Here is a 21,596-nt window from a genome sequence, read left to right on the forward strand (position 1 = left end):
CTGCAAGCAGGGTGGGGATTGACACTGTCCCCAATATTTGGGGCTGGGAATGTCCCATTTCTGGACAGGGGTGGCCTAGAGATTTCTCTCTTCTTGGTGACAAAAGGCGGGACAGGAACGGTCCACTTGGACTGGCAACTAACTCTAGGGGCGGAGGGTTGGGCGGAGACCAAGGCGACCAGGGGGCCCCCCTTGCCCTCGGCGGCTCCCGAGGCCGGAACAATAGCGCTTGCGGGCGGGGCGGGGGAGGGCGTGGCGGGAGGGCGTAGCTCCCCTCCGGGCACCGCCCCCGGCCCGCCCCCCGCGCTCGCACACGGGCTCGCATAGGGCTCCCACGGCTGCCCGCCCAGGCACTGCCCGCGGGAGCCGCCGCCGCCGCCGCGCCCGCCATGGACGTCCGCCTGTATCCCTCGGCGCCCGCGGTAGGTGCGCGGCCCGGGGCCGAGCCGGCCGGCCTGGCACACCTGGACTACTACCACTGCGGCAAGGTAGGCGGCAAGGTAGGCTGGGGGCCCGAGTGTCCCGGGCTGGAGCGTGGGGGGCAGGAGTAATCTCGTGGCTGCGGACGTAGGCACTCTGGGGGCGCACACGGGGACACGCACACAACATCTTGGACGACGGGCACGTGCCACTCACACCGCTACCCTCGCGGTCGGTCACACATGCTGGGAGTTGTAGATCACGGGCAGAAGTCAGCCCGACAGCTTCCCGTAAGACGACACAGTGACACACTCACCCACGCTTCGCATTCATTCACAAGCCGACGCGCAGCGACTCTCTGTCACCCAGCCAGGCGGCACCACACACAGCCTTCGCCGTCCCACATAAGTCACGGTGCCAGTCATTTATCCTCAACCACACGCAGCCACTCGCCCACGCACAGGGCTACGATAACATACAAGTCACCTCATCTATCTACACTCATACACAACGCTTCCACACAGGTTCGCAGCTGCTGTCACATCCAGTGGCAACGGGGGACAGTCACACAAAGAAGTAGCTCCGACAGTCACAGCTCAGACTCACAATGACCCACAAGTGTACACGTTCGGTCACGCAGATCCATCCCCTGGAGGAGAAGCCCCAGCTACAAATCGCCCTGACGGCCACCTAGTCACACCCGGACACACCCAGGGACAGTCACAGGCTCCAGCACCCTCCACTGCTCGCCCCCACCCCTCGGTTGTCCACACTCGCGCGTCGGGGTTTTAACTTCTCGGCGCTGAGCATTAATTGGGCCGTTTACTAATTGGCCGTCACTACCCCGTGGCGCCTCTGATTTTATGCCGGTGTCGTCCAATCAAGGCCTATCCCTTCCCTGGATTGGGGAGCTAGCGTCCCTCCAGGCTGGAGCCGCAGCGAGGAGGTACACTCTCGCTCCCCGTCCCCACCATTTTTCTAGGTTCTCTGTGCTCAACTCCAGCCAGGGCCCCACAGCGCGGCGCCCCCGGGAGGTAGTGCCTGGATCCCAGGACCAGGGGCATCGGACCCCAGCTCCCCTTTGAGCTCAGCGGGCACGGTCAGGGGCAGCGGCGCTGTCTGAGTCCCCTTCCCTCGCAGGGAAGGGAACTTTGAAACTTAGTTCGGACGCCAGACGGTCGGTGCGTCCCCGGGTCTGTGCGTCGGTCGGGGTCAGGCTGGAGCCGAGCGCGGCTTTTCGTCACTCGGAGCCCGGATTGAACAGCGCGCGTGGGTCTCCGGGCGGTCGGGACGTAGACGCGCGGGCTCCGCGGCGCTGCGTGGTGAGTGCGCGTCGGGTGGCTGGATCCATGACCCTCTGGGGGTCTGTCCCTTCCCTACAGGCTGTCCGCGCAGCCCCTGGCTGCGGGGATGTTGTCGGGATGCTGCAGCAGCCGAGCGTCCGGCCGATCGCTGGGCCTCCGGGGCTGGGCCTCTCTGCAAGTGCATCCTCAGGCCCTAAGGGAGCGGCTGCGGCCGGGAGCCCTCTGCAGTTCGCCCTGGTCCGGGCGGCGCGGGCCACGCAGGCCGGGGCGTCCCGGGGCGGAGGTGGGCGGCGCGCATCTCTCGGAGTGGGGGGGGGGGGGGGGAAGAGCAGATTATCTTTTGTGCGCTGATCCGCAAAGTTGGAAGCCTGAGAGGGGGGATGGTGCCTTAGAGAGAAGGCGGGTTCCGGAGTCGCTTCCAGTGTGGTGGTGGGAAAATGGATTAAAACCAGCAAGTGGAGTTTTACCAGAAGCTGAAGGATGGGGCGGCAGGTCATCTTCTGCCCTTGGCTTTGTTTAAAATATCGAATGGGCAAAACGGGGTTCACCCTCTGGTTTGGTGGCCGCGGTGGAGATTGGGGATTTATGCCTTAAAGTCTGGGTACCCAGGCTGGGGGCGGGGCAGGGTAGCTGGAAGAGGTCTTTGGGAAGTGATGTATCTGCAAGCGCCACCAGAGTGGGGCCTGTCTCCCGCCGCCGCCTTTGGGAAGTAGGACGCTGCCGACCCCCACCCCCCAACCCCAAACCCCCACCCCCATCCCCGCTACCGCCACCTCTTTATTCGGAAGCTCTAGAAACCTCTGACTCAGCACCAGAACCTCCGAGGTTGCAACCTGCTGGGAAGGGCACAGAAGTGGAGGGTGGAGATTTTGGTTTCTATCTGTGCACTAAGACCCTGGCCTGCAGCTGAGGAAGTTTTGAGGATAGTGGGGTGGGAAAAGCCACCAGAATGCTGGAAAGGAAGGTGCAGAGCATGGGTTTAGATGTGAGACCCGCAGGTTCAGCCCTTCAGGCTGGGGTGATGGGGCACCTGGCTCAGCCTGAATCCAGATTCCTGTTGACAGATTCCCCAGTGTGCTGTGGCCTTCCGTGGTGTTCTTGAGGTTCACTGTGACCAGGAACTCCACCCCCCGTTTTTTTTTTTTTTTTTTTTTTTGTCTGACACCAGAAACTGATGATTGTGGAAAAGAAAATGTCCAGGTTTCTTACAGAGGCTCACTATCAGAGTTGGAGACCTAAGGTGTAATAGCCACTCTGTGTGTGTGTGTGTGTGTGTGTGTGTGTGTGTGTGTGTGTGTGCGCGCGCGCGCCTGTGTTGGGAGGTGCTGTAAAATAGGTTATAGAGCCAGGACACAGCCCACACACTGGGGACTCTGTTCCTGGAGCCAGGACAAGAGGCTTGTCTCTCAAGCATTTGCCCAAACGATGTCAGACAACCGTGGGGCAGTTGACCTGGAAGGGCCCTTGGCGACGGTCCCCTTGGCGACCATCCCCTTGGTGACTGTCCCTTAGCAATCCTCCACATAGAGATTCCCAGCCTCTTTAAATCAAAGTCATGAGCACTAGCTGCTCTCTTCTGCTGGGTTTTGTTTGAGCAAACACACAATGATAAAAAGCCACTGAGCTTCATTTTAGCTTCAAAATACTTGTGTAATTTATTAATTACAGCAATGTTAGCATGCATGAGAAAAAATTGTCTAGTAGGTATAAAGCAAGCACGTTATTCTTTTTAAAAAGAAAATGTAGTAACTGTTTGGTAAGCACCGGGGCTCCTGGCTTCTGGCATGGAGGATCTGGGGTCCCGTGATCTCTGCTTCACGGCAACACGGCAAAAGTCAGTCATGGAGTAGCAGGTGAAAGTCAGAGATGAGACTGAATCCAAGTTTCTCAATTCACAGCAGGACAGCAGTCCAGCCTCCTTGTGAATCTCTCTCTGTCGTGCTTTTGGGACTGGGAAATCTATGTTTCATCCACGGAGGATTGAATTTCTTCCATTCAGACTTTGGAAGGCTGGGAGCTCCCAGCTCAGCCAAAACAGACTGGTACCAAGAGGTCACTGGGACAGGGCGAACCTGGCTTCATAGCTCCATATGTGGCTTTGCGAGCTAAAGAAGATGATTTTCTAGCTCCTTTAAAAAAAATTACAATGCATGCATGTGCAGTCGTTCAAGTCAGAGAGCAACCGGAGGCTCTCTCCTTTCCACTGTGTGTGTCCCAGACGTCCAAGGTTTGGCAACAGGTCCCTTTACCTGCTAAGTCGCCTGTAGGCTTTCTAGCTCTCTGTTAACACAGAGTATGATCTAACAGAATAAAATGTAAATGAGCTTGGTTAGCTATAAACACCCATGAACCCACTAATCCAGTCTAGGTAGAGAATATTTCCATTACCCCCAGAAAGGCCCTTGTTCCCTTCCTAGTGAGCACCCTACCTTTGCCCCAGCAGCAATTTCTTACCGGGTTTCTATTCCCCACCTTTTTTTTTTTCCGGATCATTTTAGGACTGTGAACTCTACATGAGCCCCAGTGTGTTACATACAGCATGGGCATTTAGAGTATGGCTTCTTTTCTTTCTTTTCTTTCTTTTCTTTTCTTTCTTTTCTTTTCTTTTTTTTTTTTAGCTCAATCTGTTTTTTGCATTCATCTTTTGTGTGTGTGTGTGTGTGTGTGTGTTTGTGTGTTGTTCCACTTTGTCACTGAGTGATATTGCATCGTGTAAATATAATACAACTGGTCACTTTATCTGTGGATGGGCATTTGGGTTTGTTTCCAGTTTGGGGAAATTGTAAATAAAGCTACTGTGAATGTCCGTCTACAAGTCTTCTTTCAAGGGGAACAAATTGTCTATTATCACTGAGCCTTGGTACCCTCTTTACAGTTTTTTTTCTGTAAGATTTATTTATTTTTGTTTTATGACTGTGGGTATTTTGCCTGCCTGTATGCATGTGCAGGATGAGCATGCAGTACCCATCAAGCCCAGAAGAGGGCATCAGATCCCCCTGGAACTGGAGTTAACAGATGGTTGTGAGCCCCAGCATGGGTGATGGAAAGGAAACCTGGGTCCTTTAGAGAAGCAGTCAGTGCTCCAGGCTGACCCTCATTCCCACCATGTACCCTCTGGAGGACATTGCCTACTTCTGCGATTCAGGACACAGGCGTGAGGGATGCAGAATAGAAAAGTTCTTGGTGGTAATATTAAAAAAGAACTAGGAAAGTTCTTGGTGGTAATATTAACTGCCTACCACCTACTCCAGCAAGAGGCTTAACCTCTCTGTTCTAGCATCCTTTTATCCCTATTTGATACACACTAAAGGCCAACCTGGGTGGCTCTCCCTGTGGAGCACGCTGTGGCCAACAACATCTCTCTTTCTCCAGGATCTCTCAATAACTAGTAATGCTTGGGATATGGGATGTTCTACCATCTGTCAATCAACAAATATTTATTAATCACTGTTTTGTGCTAGACCTTTTCTAGGTAACCAGTGGTATGACAATGAACAAATTGTTGCTTTCAAAGCTTATCTGTCTGTCTGTCTGTCTGTCTATGGATAAAATACAGTATTATGATTAATAGATCTCTAGATATTTTCTGGATATGAACTAGGGAAGAGGGTTTAGATGAGACAAGCTCTGTGGCTGCTTTGCAATGTGTGTGTGTGTGTGTGTGTGTGTGTGTGTTTGCCCTAGTGTGTGCACATGTGGAGGTCAAAAATTGACACACTGGATGTTGTCGTAGCTAGGGTTAGTGTTTGTCAATGTTGTACACAGACCTCAGAAGACGCACTCTCAGTTGAGGAATTGATTCTATGAGATTGGCCCGTGGTTGTGTCTGCTGGAGTATTTTCTCAAGTGCTGATTGACTCAGTAGGGTCCAGCCCACTGTGGGCAGTGCTATCTCTAGGCAGGTGGGTCTGGAGCAGCTCTTTAAGAAAGCTGTCTGAGCAAGCCAACTGGAAAAGAGCCGATAAACAGGGTTTCTGCTTCAGTTCTTAGCCCCAGCTTCCTGCCCTGGCTTCTCTCAGTGAGGGGCTGTAAGCTGTAAGCTAAATAAACCTTTCCCTCCTCAGGCTGCTTTTGATCGTGGTGTTTACCATAGCAACAGAAAGCACAATTGAACAGGTGTCTTCCTTTATGTATATTAAGACCAGTTTCTCCTCGAGCCTGGAACTCAACACTTGAGCTAGACTGGCTGGCCAACAGTCTTCTAGGACCCACCTGGCTCCAGCCCACCAGCACTGGATTATAGGCGTACGCCTCCATGCCTGGCTTTTACTGGGGTCTGGGGATCCAAACGTGGGTGTGTGCTTAGGCTGCAAGCCCTCCCCCAGCCGGTTTTGCAGTTTTAAAATGGAAGGTTAGTAGCAGGCCTCTGAAATTTTGAAAATTTATGTACACAGTAAGAGTCGCTTGATGTTTTTTTCAAAGCGTTATTATCTTATTCATGTGTATGTCTGTATGCCTGTATGAACACATGTATACAGTTGCCTGTGGAGGCCAGGAGAGGGTATTGGATCCTCTAGAGCTAGAGTTGTGGGCATTTGTGGGCCTGTGGGTGCTGGGACCTGAAGTCTGGCTCTCTGCAAGAGCAGAGAGAGAGATCTTAGCCACAGAGACAAACGGATCGCAAGCTTCTGATCTGGTAAGTTTTGAAAAGCAGCTTCCAGAGCCACACTCCCAGGGATTTCATTTCCTTTGGTCCTGGTGAGTGGGCCCTGAGGATCTGTTTGTCTCATGAGCCCCCACGTGATGCTACAGCTGGTCACATGTTAGAGGCCATAGTTTGTGTAGTGGGGGCTTGCTTGTTTGCGTACAGTTTTGAGTGGGCTCCTGGCAGGCAGGAACCACGCTCAGCGCTTGGCACAGTGCCTTCTCATAATGGCTCGGTGAGTAAGTGGTAGTGGGTGAATTATTTTGCTCACCACCCACATAGCTCTGGGTATAGCACCGGGTAAGCATGGGAACTAGGAAAGCTTGGTTACTAAACGGCTGGAGGCTCCCTTTGGCACAAACCACGAAGTGGAGGTTACTTCCCTTGGTGGTTTGTGTATGCTCCGCCCAGGGAGTGGCACTATTAGAAGGTGTGGCCTGTTGGAGTAGGTGTGGTCTTGTTGGAGTAGGTGTGTCACTGTGAATGTGGGCTTTAAGACCCTCTTCCTAGCTGCCTGGTATTCTGCTAGCAGCCTTCAGATAAAAATATAGAACTCTCAGTTCTGCCTGCACCATGACTGCCTAGATGCTGCTGTGTTCCCACCTTGATGATAATGGACTGAACCTCTGAACCTGTAAGCCAGGCCCAATTAAATGTTCTTTATAAGACTTGCCTTGGTCATGGTGGTCTGTTCACAGCGGTGAAACACTAACTAAGACACTTCCTATCTTGGACTTGGGGTGCATGAGTCCTTTACAACATATGTGTGTGTGTGGGGGGGTGAGATTTGCATGGCTTTCTTCTGCAGGGTCCCATGGGAGGAGCCCTGGGCTGGCTGGAATTAAGAGGTTCTATCAGGAGGCCAGATTCTTTGCCAGGGAGCTTTTTACTTCCGGACTTAGAGTTTCTTTTGCTGTGAAGAGGCACCATGACCACAGCAACTCCAATAAAGGGAAACAGATCATTGGGGCTGGCTTACAGTTCAGAGGTTCAGTCATTATCATCATGGTGAGGCATGGCTGCATGCAGGCAGACACGGTGCTGGAGGAGCCAACGGGTTCTACATACTGATCAGCAGGCAGCAGAAGGGAGCCGTGAGCCATGCTGGGCGTAGCTTGCGCATATGAGAACTCAAAGCCCGCCTCCACAGTGACACACTTCTTATAGCAAGGCCACACCTATTCCAACAAGGCCGTGCCTCCTAATAGTGCTACTCTCTATAAGCCAAGCATTCAAACACACGAGTCTATGGGGGCCATTCCTATTCAAACGGTTACACTGACCCTCTAGTCCTGCATCCTGTTTGCCAGAGGGTCCTCTCAGATCAAGCTTCTGTGTCAGGAGCATCAGTCCAGGCTGCCGCTGCTCACTTCAGTCTCCTGAGTGACTTTGAACATGTCACTAGCTTTCTCTGGGTTTCTGCTCCTCTGTGTACAAAGGGGAATCGAATCAGCAACCATCACCCCTCCAAGACAGTGTGGTGTGAGGTATTACGAAGTGAAAGCCTGGGGTGCCTTGTATGATTGTGGCACATGGGAGGATCCTCCACCAGGATGATGCTTTTTGAAGAGTGTATTAGCTTGCTTTTCATTGCTATAACAAAATACCTGAGACAGGCTAACCTTGTGAGGGGTTATCATGGGTTTCAGGCCAGCCTCTGCCGCATAAACAAACTCGGTTTCAATAATAAAAAAATAAACTGGAAGCTAAAAGATTTAAAGAAAATAAAGGGGTAGATTTAGCCTATAATCTTGTAGAACACAGCATAGGTTCTGAATGCTGCCTCACCTCATGGGTAAAGACACTGGTAGCCAGAACAGATGTGGGGACAACTATCAGATTTCATTTTAAACCAGAGCCACAGGGTAGGGAGAAGCAAGGCTTGCTGCTGTTAAAACATGTCTCCTGAGAACTTCTGAGGGTCCTAGAGACCAACAGCTCAACTACAGTGAAGAACTCCCACTGGACCTTCTGAGGGGGTCCTTAAGATGTTGTCCCTGGGATAAGAGAGGACTCTTGTGTTTCAGAGTGGGCCTGGCAGATAAGTGATCAGCAGACATTTGCTCTTGACATGAGTGAATGAATGAACTGGGGGAGGGCTGCCCAGTGAGCACCTGGAGTCTAGAACAGGACTAGGGCCATGGCCAAGAGTCTTTGAGTGATGGGGGACCAGCCTGTGCCTGGTAGGAGCAGTGGAGAAGCCAACTCTGTGCACACTGCACAGGTTCCCACAGATGCTCTGCTGGGTGGCTGCCTGTTGTCTCCGTGGGTCGTCTCTTTCACTTCCGTAACTTCTTAGAGTCCCAGGATTGATGTCTAGTGTGGGTCATCTGTGGAATGCAGTGGGCCTGGGATTACGGCATGCTGGTAGCACGGGTGGGTTATCCAGTGGTCCAGTCTCTTCCTCTGTCAGATGGCAAATCAGCATCTCCCCCAGGGAGGAGGGTCAGCGATCACAGTATCCAGTACAGATAGACACACTTTCGTTTCCATTTGCTAAGAACAGTGCACTAGAGTTCAATGTTAGAAATCAGCTCTTGCCCACTCGGAAGTGTGGGGCGTGGCTTTCCTACCAACATCTTTCCCTCCTTTAGGAGGTGGGGCGGGGTGTGCTTGGAATATTCATTGGGCTTGGTCTGGTGACCTTGGGCACACAATTTAGCCACCTTAGGCCCGTTTTCTTGGATGCGCATGAGCTTTGGTATGAGGTATACAACTCCAAGATGAAGCTGACATTATTGTCCCCTACCTCAAGCTGCAGTGTCAGGTCTGGGTCCACACTCTGCCCCATCAGGAATACTCTTTAGTAGGAATGTTCTTACCCAGTGCTACAGCCTACAGCGGATGCTGAGTGGGGTCCCTATCTGAGACAGCTATAGCTCCAGAGCTGGGTAGCTTCCATCATTCACATCTATGACCAACTTCTTCCTCTGCCCAACCTCGTGTCCCTCTCCCTATGGGTGTACCCTATGGCCCCAATCGTCCCTCAACATAAATCTTCCATGGGCGACTCTTTGGATCAGATTATGTTTTCATGAAAAGCAGGTAACCCCAAGGTGAGGAAAACTCCTCAGAAGCTATCAGGAATTTCAGGAGGCCGCCTGACTGCCCAGGTTGGGACTATGTACCCCAGGCTATATGATATCCCCATGTCCAGAGAAGACAGATGACGTTCTCCCCAGTCTCTGACCAGCAAGACTGGCCCCGTCCTCTTGTCAGCAGCACAAGCTTCCAGCTGCTTCCCACGTTAATTAACTAAACTTGAGATGGAGCCCAGTGATCAGGATAGCGGTGCCATCTAGCCACTGGGCCAGTGTTTGAGAGGCACATGCTCCTGGCACATGGGGGGAGATCAAACACAAGCCATTGAGCTTTCCTGCCATCACAAGACCAAGAAACCATCATAGAGACTGGGTCAGAATTTGGGAGAGTGACGCCTCTGTCCCTCTATACCCACACACACTCAAACCAAGTAGGCTAGTGTGTAGCATATGGGTGTCCTTGCTCCCCTGAAGGCAGGCCTCACCACGGGGGTGGACAGATCCCCTGAGGTTCTTTTCCCTCTGCCTGGTACACCCCCACCCTGTATATGCTCCATGCCCCCCACTTAGCTCCCCTTCCATTTAAGACTCACCTGTGTGACACTTTACGGAAGGCCAAGCAACTGTCACTGCCCCTGACAACTCTGTGTGTGATCCTTGGTCTACATTCTGAGTCAGTAGATAGCAGATTTACACGGTCTTTCATCTGGTAAATTCAACTTTCTCACTGAGTTACAGAACATTCAGGATTGGGCTGAATTCCCAGCATCAAGCACATAGTAGGCACTCTACAAAAACCCATTGTACCCTCCCCCTCCCAGAAACCCAGCCGCAGGCACTGTGCGACCACAATCTTCCTGCTCCCTCTAGAAGGCAGCAGAAATCCCAGTCACACCGTAGCAAGTTTTAAGCATCAAGGTAATTGATCAAAATTTATCACCCTGTGCTACACAACATCTTCTTGCTAAGATATAAAATTATCATTTACCATGACTCATTAAGTTAATAATTACAGACCATATGCTTTTATTGCTTCTCCCAATCCAAGGTGATAAATCACCCTGTGGGTTTGGGTCTGTGTAAATACAATGACTGCCAACTGAGCAGATACGGGATTTACAGACAGGAACACATAGGACAGAAATACTGAACTGAAAACACAGCCCCGTGATCCTGCCAGCCCCTCCCAGTGTCTCTGAGTTCCCAGGCTCGTGTTTCTCCACCAGGGCACAGTTTTAAAATATGCTTGGTTGTCATAGCTTTTCAGAGGTGGTGCTTCTGGCATCTAACAGGTGGGGGCCAGGGATGCTACTTCTAGTCTTACAATGCACAGGGATAGCTCCGTATATGATCAGGTCCAGCGTGCCTGGTGTGCTGGGTTAGGGAACCAGTGTTATGGACCAGCAGCGACTTCCACTGTGACTCTTAATTTGCATCTGTGGTCACTTCTACCATGCATATTCTTTTCATCTGAGCTTCACAGCAAAAACATAAGGCGTTGCTGTCTTTAGCTGTAGGCTGGACCAAGCCACTGATCAAAGGCTTCAGGCTGATGCATGGACCACTTCATTTGCTCTGTCCTCAGCCTCTTCTGCTGCTCTTGGGACTTTACAGAGTTTGGCAAGGATAGCTTTTCTAGTGACTGTGGGTTCCATGGTTCTTAGGGCTCCCGGGCTGTGTTGTCAGTCTCTCCTTTGGCTTTTTTATTTCCAGCAGTGTCTCAGTGTCTCTCATGGCTGCCCCCTTCCAGTTGCCCCCTGGGTTCTTATGGACTGATCAAATTTCCCCATACATGGATCTGTATGTGAATTGTGAATATTTATGCATTATGAATGTGTGTGTATTGAGAGGGTTGGTTTTTTTTTTATCTCTTTGTCATCCTTTTGGGGTTTAGAAGCAAGGTGAGAATGTGAAAGTAAGTTTAGTAGCTGCCCAAAGCATCTAGTTCCTGTTATTTCGAGTTTTGTTTGAATTTTTGTGGAATTTCAAAGGGAAATGTAGGGTAGAAATAAGCCTAGATGGCCCTTTGCCATTTGTAGGTGAAGACTGGCCCAAATGGCTAGAGTACCAGGTGGCAGAGTAACCAGGATTTGTCCTTATATCTGTGGGTGACCTCCACACGAAGCTGCCTCCTAAGAGGTGTGTGCATGTGTGTTCACCTTCCTGTGTATCCATACATGCGAGTGTGCAAGGGGCCTGTGTGCTGCTTGCTTCTTGCTTTTCCTCTTGGAGAACTTGCTCTTGTGGGGGTCTGGCATCTCCAGCTGGGCCTCCTGCCTTAGGCCTCAACTTCAGGGCTCATTTGCCAGTAGGTCGGCTGCATATTACAGCTAATTAAAGCGTGCTTATCTTGAAGTTGGGTCTCATTTTCAGAATGATTCAAAAACTTGTTGGAAGTGATTCTGATTCCATAGTTAACCCCAGGTCAATCTCATGCATAAATCTTACTACTGCAGTGAGCTGTGTTTCGGCTAGACCTGGACTTTCTGGAGAGGAAGGTAAGACCCTGGACTTCAGGGCTTGTTTCTTTATTCTGAAAACATTTGCTGATGGCTCCATGGGTGATTTCAGGGGGCCCTGTGCTTCCTATGTTCTTCCCATCCACCTGAGAGGTGAGTTAACTTTTAATGTGGAGCCAGATGGTCACACATCAGATGATTCACACCTTGGCGCTTTAGATGCTGGGTGACCTTGAACCTGTTTCCCAGCCTCTCTAGACTTATTTTTCCTAATGCCACACTCTGACCTCATGTGGGTGTTAAGGTCAGATCAGTTGTTTTCTAGCTTATCCCTGCTACTTGGGGCTGCTCAGGACACTTGGACCTTAGGAGAGCAGCGAGTAGCACCTCCATCTGTCAAGGACTTTACATCTTCAATAGAGAATAGGAGAAGCCTGCTTTTCACTGTAGCTCCCCCAGGAAGCCTCTTGGAGTCAATCACACTGTCAGACTTAACTCAGGAGCCCAACCTGGGAGAGACACCTGACACGAGTGTCCTGGAAGCATTTGGAATGGGAGCCACAGCCTGTTCCTCTCCACGGGAGGTGCTCTTGCCGCTCTCTGTCCCTGCAGGCCCAGCGATGGTAGGACCAGACTCTCCTCTGTGCCATCCCCTCCCTCCTTCTGTATTTTAGTCCAAGCAGTGCGGAGGAACAAGTGCATCCCGGCATGTGGTTTGAGAGCTGCCTTGTCCTCAAAGCTGTTTCTCTACAGCAGCCACATGTCCCTCAGCTGTCAGGCTCCCCACAGGGGACATTGCAGTGTAATTGTCACTGTGCTCAGGAAATCCTAAAGTATGGCTACTTTATCAGCTATTACTACATCTGTACATAGTTTCTCTCTGTCTAGGTGAAAGTCATTAGACAGAGTAATTGGGTTGTGTGTGTGTGTGTGTGTTTTGTGTGTGTGTGTATGTTTGCTTGTTTTTACCATAGAGCACATCGGCTGAGAATGAGCCAGGAGCATCTTACCTCCAGCAGGTTTGCAGTCAGTTCACAGGATAGGAATCTCTTGCAGCAGGAGGTCCTGATGCTGATTCTTTACTCATTCACCCAAGGGTAGTGGTGTGTGTGTGTGTATGTGTGTGTGTGTACACTAGCATGCACATATGTGTGTGGGGTTACAGGACATGTGAGTATGTGGAAGCCAGAGAACAACATTGGGTGTCTTCCTTAGTTGCTTTCCAGCTTATCTTTTGAGACAGGGTCCCTCACTGAATCTGGATCTAGACTAGCTGGTCAGAAAGTCTCGGGGTTCCCTCCTGTTCCCCACTCCTCTGTGTTGGGATTGAAGGTTTCCCTGGCTCTGCATGGGTGCTAGGAATTGAACTCCGGTCCTTACACTTGCATGGCAGGTGCTTTAACCCAAAGCCACCCCAGTGTCATTTGGGGGTTAAATGGAAGTCCTCAGGATGCTGACACTACGTTATATCCTGTGAATTTTTCTGGTTGAGTTCTATAAGACATACATACATGCACATAAACATGTACATGTGGGTATACCATGTATATATGAGTAACATACACACAAACACACATACACATAAATATTTCACACACATGAAAACCCAACATGCATAAATACATACATACACACGAACAAACATACATGAACGCATACCACACAAATATACACACACATATGTGTTTCACTTACATCACCCAGGAAATATGCTTTATCGTACTTACCTGGAGTCACTCCTGGATATAACAGTTTGTAAGAGTCAGTTCACGTATGCCCTTCATTCATTGCAACATCCAAAAGCCATGTCCAGTCCACTGTGTCTGCAGCTTTGTGGCAGGTGGCAGGTACAGTTACATGTGACCCCCCATCCTGTAAGCTTCTGTCTTATCAGATACATGACAAGATCCATTTCAAATGTGCGTGGCAAACATTAGGTATAGCTCGGGATACCATGGGATCCCCAGGCCAGGCTGGAGACTGAAGGCGAGGGTTTGTCAGACCAGGGGAGGCCTGCCCGCTTTGGACAGTGATCAGAGCCTGGGTCGTTATTCCAAGTAGAAGGAACAACAGATGTAAGGACACAGAGCTGATATCAGGGGGCGAAGCTAGAGCTGGTAAAGTTTCATTATTTCTGGGCCTCAGTTTTCCCCTCTTCATAATGGAAGTAGCAGTGTCTGCCTGTTTATGGAGCTAAGATAAGGTAAGAACTCATGGTTGGTTATGCACCTGGCAGAGTTGACCCGAGTTCCCTTTTCAAATCTAGCTGCAGGGGCCCACGTGCCAGACTTGATTTTAAACAAGATAAAAACTAGATACTAGGAAGAGCCTCGGCGTTGTTGTTGTTGTTGTTGTTGTTGTTGTTGTTGTTGTTACACTTCTGGGAAGCACTTTCTGCCTTGCAGATGGAGCCCTGAACAGTGGCAGAGGGCCCTGGGTCGTTTCTCCCAGGACTAGGAAAACGCATAGCTGTGCTTTCTTAATGCCTTGATGTTTGGTTTTTGTTGTTTTATTTTTGTTTGCTTGTTTTGTTCTGTTTGCAACAGAGTTTCTCTATGTAGTCCTGGCTATCCTGGAACTCACTGTGTAGACCAAGCTGGCATCAAACTCACAGAGATCCACTGCCTGCCTTGTTGTTAGCAATATGCCACCACCCTACTGGTCCAGGTGTCCCCAGTACGGTTGTCTCTCTAGTGACAGGCCTGCCCTGCCTGGTGTTCTGCCCACTCACGAAGTTGCTGCTCCCTCTCCTGTCTTTCTGAAAGGTGGCTGCACCATGCATTCCAGACAGGGAACTTCAGCTCTCAATGCAGTGTAGACATATTTTCTGTCCAGTGACTAAATGCTGCATCCTAGGAGGGCGATGGAATCTTTCCACTGTAGAATCAGCTCTGACTCTTCTGTGTGGAGAAATGAGTTATGGTCTTCTCAGAGCTTCTGTTTAAAACCTCTCCATGCAACTCACCTTTTGTCTGCCAGTTCCCATGCGGTCTAGCCACTGCTTGCTTCTCAGACCTCACTCTCAACCACTTTACATTAAGCCCCAGGCTCTAGGCTCTGTTCTGGGGACGTGGTGAGCAGTCAGCCTTGCTATTGCCTCCGTTCTGGCCTGCTGACCTTGTCTGGAATGTTCCAACCTGCATCCTTATGTGGAGACTTGTGCTGTCCACTCCCTCTGATCTAAGCTCTAGCTTCTTATCATGCTCTAGTTCCTGACATGGTCACCCTCTTCCCTATCCTAGCCTCTAGTATATTCCTTTGGGGGTATAATGTATCTGGGGAATTATTTGATCGTTTCTACCCTGGAGAGTAAACTATGAAAATCAGTGAGATTGAGTTTATTTGGCTAACGTGCAGAGCAACACCTAGCACCTGCCATGAGGCCTGCTATGGAAAGGAGGAGGGAAGGAAGAAAGGAAGGAAGGAAGGGACAGGAGAAAGAGGCAGTTGTTTTCCAGAAATGACCCCCATAACACATACATCTCCAGCTGAGATGTGTCCCAAGGAGGAAAGTAGGAATGCCAGTGAGGTGGGCTGAAGGTGGAAATTCATAACTTCTGTTCTGAATTCATGCTTGATCTCCAAGGCAAGGGCCAACAGACCCAGCCCCATCTTCCAGCCAAGGTAACCTTGGCTTTGCCCAAAGGGACACGTCAGCCCCCGTTGCTTGGACTGGAGGATCTGGGGGCACTGTCAGCCTGACCTTCAGAGATAAGGGAGTTTGTCTCTGGCATGGGGACATTTTTGTTGAGCAAGCAAGACTTGTGGGTGGTCTCAGTCCTGAAAAGACGGTTCCCCCTCTCTTTATTAAACCATAAACCATGAACATGATATTTTCTACCCCAAATCACGGTGTGTGGGGGGGAAACCATCCGTCCCTAGCCCACTTAAGATTCCAGAACACCGCTCATGTTGGCCCTTTGTCGTTTTAGTATTCAATGCAGTCAATGAGGCTACCTCATCCTGGTCTATCAGAAATACCCCACTCCTGTTTTTTTTTTTTTTCTTTCTGGGAGCAGCATGTCATTTACCCTGTCATGTGTTAGCGGATCCGGTCCTGCCCTCTCATCCCCCTCCCCCACCCGCCCAGGATTACAGCTTCATGAAGGATTCCAGAGGCGCTGTGTCAGTTGGTAGAGTGCCTGGCATGCACAAAGCCTGTGGCTCTGTCCCTAACACCGTCTATACCACGGAGCGTGTGTATACTTGTAGTCTCAGCACTTGGGATGTGAAGTAGGGGGATCAGAAGTTCATGGTCATCCTTGGCTAAACAGTGAGTTTGTTGCCAGACTGAGCTACACAAACCCATGTTTTAACAAAATAAAATAAAATAAAATAAAATAAGAGCACACAGAATATTTATAGTTTCTGATTTTGTTGGTATGTTATTTCTCTGTATGATGGTGTAATGTGCATATATGTGGGCATGCAGACTGTCAGTCCCCACCTTCCATGCTGCGTGACTCAGGGTCTCTTTGTTGTTTATTGACGCTGGCCCACAAGTTTCCTGAGATGCTCCTATCTGTCTCCCATCTCACACCTTCGGAGCACGGGGATTGCGGACACACACTCTTATGCCCAGCTTCTACATGGGTTCTGAGGGTTCAAACTCAGGTCTACTAGCTCGCTCCGCAAGCATTTATACCCTCTGGCCATCTTGCCAGCCTCTGGCATGCTATTTCCAAAAGGGTAGTCTATCTTTGCCAGCAGCAGGAAGAGGTGCCCATTTTATCCTGCCCGTACCACACAGCTCATTATCTTCCGTCAAACCTTCAATTGTGCAGATACCTCCTGCCCAGTCTGCCTAACATGCAGACTCTGGGGTCTTTGTGATGTGGAATTATCCGCCCATCAATGCAGATTTCAGCGAAGAGCTATGTTTGCCATTGTGGTCTGATCTGTTGTTTTTTAAATGCCTGGGGTAATATCCTCAATCAGAGGGCAAACAGAAGAAGGGAAAAGTGGTAATAAAAAATGAATTAGGGTGATTAGCAAGGGTGAGTGCTTCCCTCCTCAGGCGACAGGCTGAGTTGACGGAGCTTTGCAGGGTGGCTCCTGTCCAAACATGCAGCTGGATTATGGCAACCTCCAGGCTGGCCCTGGGGTCTGCTCTGCATATAGGATTCTGGTATTGCGTTTAGTTCTGCAAAGGTCATTGATACCTCTTGGAGGAGGATCAACCCCTGGTGGGTTGGAGCAGGGTCTCCAAAGAGGGGTTACTTTCCCCTCCCCCCTCCCCGTTTCCATCTCTGGCCCAGCTGAGGACCTACCCCTTCCTTTGGAGCAGAGACTTGGTGGACTTGGTCTCTGCGAGAAGGAAGCAAAGGTTTTAATTGACTAATGCGAGCATAGTGGGGGTTCTGAGAACCAGGGTGCTCAGTGACCCTGAGTGGGGCTTTGGTGAGCCGGTGCAGAAGGTTGGGCTATGCCTCAAGGGGAGAGGGAGAGGATGATACATTGCATTTTAGAGGACACCAGAACTAGCTGGGCTGGGTCCTCTATGGTTGAGAAGAAGCAGAATTCTGGGGAGTGAGGAAGGTGTAGTGTTGGGAGTTGCAGCCACACAGGGTAAAAGGAGCCATGCACACCCCGTAGCAGGGTTGGCTAATATTCGTGTCAGTTCATGGGGTGATGACAGTGAGTCTCCAAAGATTCTGCATCGCAGAGGTCCAGACCAGTGGTCCCTAACCTTCCTAATGCTGTGACTCTTTAATAAAGTTTCTCATACTGTGGAGATGCCCCCCAGTCATAAACTTATTTTGTTGCTACTTCATAACTATAATCTTGGCACTGCTATGAATCATAAATATCTGATATTTGACCCCACAGGGATTGCAACCCACAGGTTGAGAACCACTGACCTAGGAGTTGCTGGAGGGCTGACCAGAGCATGCGCATATACATGTTGAAATGCCTAGAGTCAGCTCAACCCAAGGATTCTGGGAGAGGGCATGGATGAGGAGAACTCTCAGTAGAAGGGCTGTGGCCTCAGCTTGAGCCACGTCCTCCAGTGATCCGACAGTGCCCGCATCAATAGGGTGGAGGTTACAGGTGCGCACCAACGCATACCGAGCTTCTCACGTGAGTGCTTAGGTTTGAAGTTGGGTGTTGATGCCTGAGCATCCTTAACAACTTATCCCCACGCCCCTCTACTCACAGGTTTGGCTCACTCATGGAGAGCTTTTCATCCTTCCAAAGGACGAGGGGAACTAATGGGAAATGAAACTGGTGAACCACAGTACAAGCCAGAGTTGCAGAGTCGCAAGGCAGTGGGACTGCGTGTGGTTAGGGCTCCATCTTGAGATGCGTCCAGCTCTGGCCTTAAGGACAGTGGGACTCATGAATGCTTTTAAATGGGAACAGTGGGTGCTGAATCCCCCTTTCTATATGTCCCCTGCAAGAGAACTGACTGGCACTGCAAACAGAGAGGATCGTTTGAGGACACACGACAGCATGATCGGTGTCCCTGTAGGGTGTGGTGCACCTGCGGCATAGACATTGTGGGTAGACGCATCCAAGACTCATCCAGACCCAGTGAGCTTGGGCTTGAGAAAGAGCCCCAAGATGCACAAAGCGGCTTCAGTCACTTCTCCACATGCAATCCATTCAATGGAAGCTCACAGCTTCTCGGCTCTTACAGGTGCCGACAGAGACATCACAATATTGTGAAATTAGACGCCCGAAGCTGACTTCATTACCAGCTTACCTGGCGTCGGAGCAGCAGCCGCCTTAGCACCGACAGTTGGGTGTGACGGAGCTAAAATTGAACTTGGCAATTACCGCTCCTGAGAGGTTCTCGAGACTGTGAAAGGAAGGTTCCATGGAAATCAACCCTGATAATCATGGGGTTTAAAATTAGGCCGTTACTATTAAGGCTGCGCCATGCGCAGAGGCTTCATGAGTCAAGGGACGGGTGGGACAGGACGGGGCGGGGCGGGGCGGGTTTGGGCAGCCTGAGGTACCTTGGGCTAGTGCTTGCTTTTCCAGTTAGTTCCAGTGTGGAAGCTCAAGGCCACTATTGTTTCCTGCATGGGTTGCCTGTCCCCTCTCCCGCCTCGGCTTCCTCAGTCTTCATGTTTTCTTTAGACCTGCAAGGGGCTTTCCTGAGTCTCTTGGTGGGACGTGATCCAGGGAGGGCTCCACTCTGGATTCCAGCTCAGAGAAAAGAGCCCTGTGACATAGCTGAAGGCTCCTTAGCCCTGTATGGGATTGTCTTCCTGAAGCACTGTCTCCCTCTCCTTTTCCCTCTCCCCCTGTCTGTCTGTCATCAGTCAGTCAGTCTGTCTGTCTCTACGTGTTCTGGGGAATCTGGTCTAACTCAGGTCTTCATGTTTGCAAAGCAAACACTTTACTGACTGAGCCATCTCCCCAGTGCCTTTCCTGGAGCTTCTGTGGACTGTCGTTCATTATGTCCCTATTTAGTAGATGAAGACAGCTCAGGGCCCATGTGTGCTCATGAGTGGTTTCTAGTGGATTGTGGGAAATCACTGTAGAGTGGCCTGGCTGCACGCTGGAGCCTTGTGAAAGGAGAGACAGAAGTTCAAGCCTGCTTTGAGCCTAAGCTTTCTCCCCTGTCTGGCAGACTTGTGCTGTGCAGATGTCAGGGAGTGCCTCCTATGGGGGGGGGCTATCATTCTTAATGGTGATGTTTATGAGCCACCTAGTTTGTGCCAGGCACCAGACCAGACTCTTCCCATAGTTAACACCTGCTTTGCATGCTAAAACCAGGGGAAAGCTGTTACTCCTGTCTCCACATTAGTGAATGAAGGCTCAGAGAGGTATCTGAACAAGGAAAGGTAGGGCCAGACTTCCAACCCCGGTGAACTGGCCCAGGAACCTGGTCGTAGTCCCTTCACCCTGGAAATGAACCCCCACCAAAGTCCCACAAGAGGTTTTATTTCAACACACATACACATACACACACATTGCGTGAGCTGTCTCTAGGGCTCTAGAGAGGAAGGCAGAAATGGAAATGTCTTCCCAGCCCCTCCACAGGAAGCTGCCTCATCTCTTTGTGTCTCTGTTTTGAACCATAACCATCCAACAGCCGAGTAATCTGAAAACTAAGTATACCAAACAAAAACTAATAATCTAAAACAAAAGTTCTGGGGGCCTCCAGGTGCAGGGCACCTCCCCAGTTCCATGCCAGCTGTAGCTCCTCTAGGCTGCCCTGGGTACCTTGGCCACATGTTAATGCTATGAAAAGAACAGTGGGTCCTGGAATGGAGCTGCCCACCCCCCATTCTGAGGCTCACCTCGTCAAGAAAGCCTCATGGTTCAGCCCACTGTGATAGGGGGTTACCCACCCTGGCCCTGCCCAGCCCTGTTGCTGTCACACTCAAAGTGTGTAAATCATGACTGGGACACTCACCATCCCCTTTGTTCCGGTGTGGGACCACACTCTGAGCCTTGCCTCCCAGCCCAGGTGGGAGAACTCGGTCCAGAGACCCCATCCTGGCCTCCGCCCTGCAGAGTGATGCTTCCCCCCTCCAACACGCATTGGCAGGAGTGGGGTTCAAGATTGGGAGAAGAATATAGAGACTTCAAAGACTTGTCCCAGATCAACCTACTTCAGTCTCTTCAAATGCACCCACTTTCTTTAACCAGATTGTCCCTGACTTAGAATAGTTAAACCGAAGATTTGTTTTCTGTTTGCTTTTTTATAATAATGCAAAAGCAGCCAGGATTGGTGGCTCATATCTATAATACCAGCACCTGAAAAGTGAATGCAGAATTGTGAGTTCAAGGCCAGCCTGGGCTGCAGAGCAAGACCCTGTCTCAAAGCCAAGAAAGAGTGTGTCACAGCAGTGTGCACCAGGAGGCTGGGGACAATGCCAATGACATGCAAGTACAGCAGTCAGTCACCCAAGCCACTCTGCTGTGGTGTAAGTGTCCTGCACCTGTGTGAGGTGGGCTGGGCTAAGCCGTGGTATCTGGAGTAGGGTTTTGAGACAGGATAGCTTCAGCTTGCCGTGGACTTACCAAGATGTAATTCTGTAAGTCAGGGAGTCCCTGTATTCCCAGACTCTGCTCCTTGTTCAAATCCTGCTGAGTGTGCATGCAGCTATGTGCATTGTGTGCACAGAGGACCATTTGAGGTGTTGTTTCCCAGGTCTGTCTGGCTCCGTGGTTGTGTGTGTTCTCTGTTTTGAGTGCCTATCAGGTATGGGGCCTTGTCTAGGAGCTGGACTTAACTTAGAGATAACCAGGATGGATAAACTCAAGCATCTCAGTGATCAGAGTCTCTCAGGGGAAGTCACTTAGTACATACAGGGACACACCTGGCACAAGCCTTCACTTGTTCTGCAGGGAGGATGACCTCCTCATGAGGGGGGCGTGACCCATGCCAGAGAGCAGTGGGGCTCCTCAGGGAGGAAGAGCTTGGCAGGTTTGGAAGGGTGGGACAGGCTGGCAAGAGCATTGCAGGAAGTGGAAACAGCGGGAGAAAGATGCAGACATAGGAGCTACAGTTGTCCACCTCCACCACAGCTCCCTCCTGCTCTGGGCCCCTTTATCACCGGGCTTTGCTGTGCCCTGGTCCTTGTCTGCCACTTGGCTGACCTTTGCTGTGTGTGTTGACTAGCAGGATTCTCCAGTGTTCTTCTTTCTCAGGCCTGAGATCTTTTGCAGCTTCGATAGCGTCTCAGCTTCTGCTGCACTGGCAATGTCTCCCCAAACATCCCATCAATGTGATAGCACCAAGCTCATGGAACCTAGTAAATACTAC

General features: G+C 50.6%; 1 protein-coding gene across 8 annotated transcripts in view; it reads left to right on the forward strand.

Annotated features, from left to right (window-relative positions):
• Positions 1-283: 283 nt before the first annotated feature.
• Positions 284-21,596, forward strand: part of Tox2 (TOX high mobility group box family member 2) — a 121,115-nt gene continuing 99,802 nt past the window's right edge. For 2 of the 8 annotated variants that reach the window (NM_001372576.1, NM_001372575.1), the window contains exon 1: positions 353-488. In NM_001372576.1, coding sequence (NP_001359505.1) covers positions 390-488 — 99 coding nt within the window. In that variant the 5' untranslated portion in view covers positions 353-389. The other 6 variants (NM_001372579.1, XM_030251667.1, NM_001372580.1 and 3 more) reach the window with 4 other exon arrangements.

The sequence above is a fragment of the Mus musculus genome, chromosome 2, assembly GCF_000001635.26.
Source record: "Mus musculus strain C57BL/6J chromosome 2, GRCm38.p6 C57BL/6J".
Classification (NCBI taxonomy): domain Eukaryota; kingdom Metazoa; phylum Chordata; class Mammalia; order Rodentia; family Muridae; genus Mus; species Mus musculus.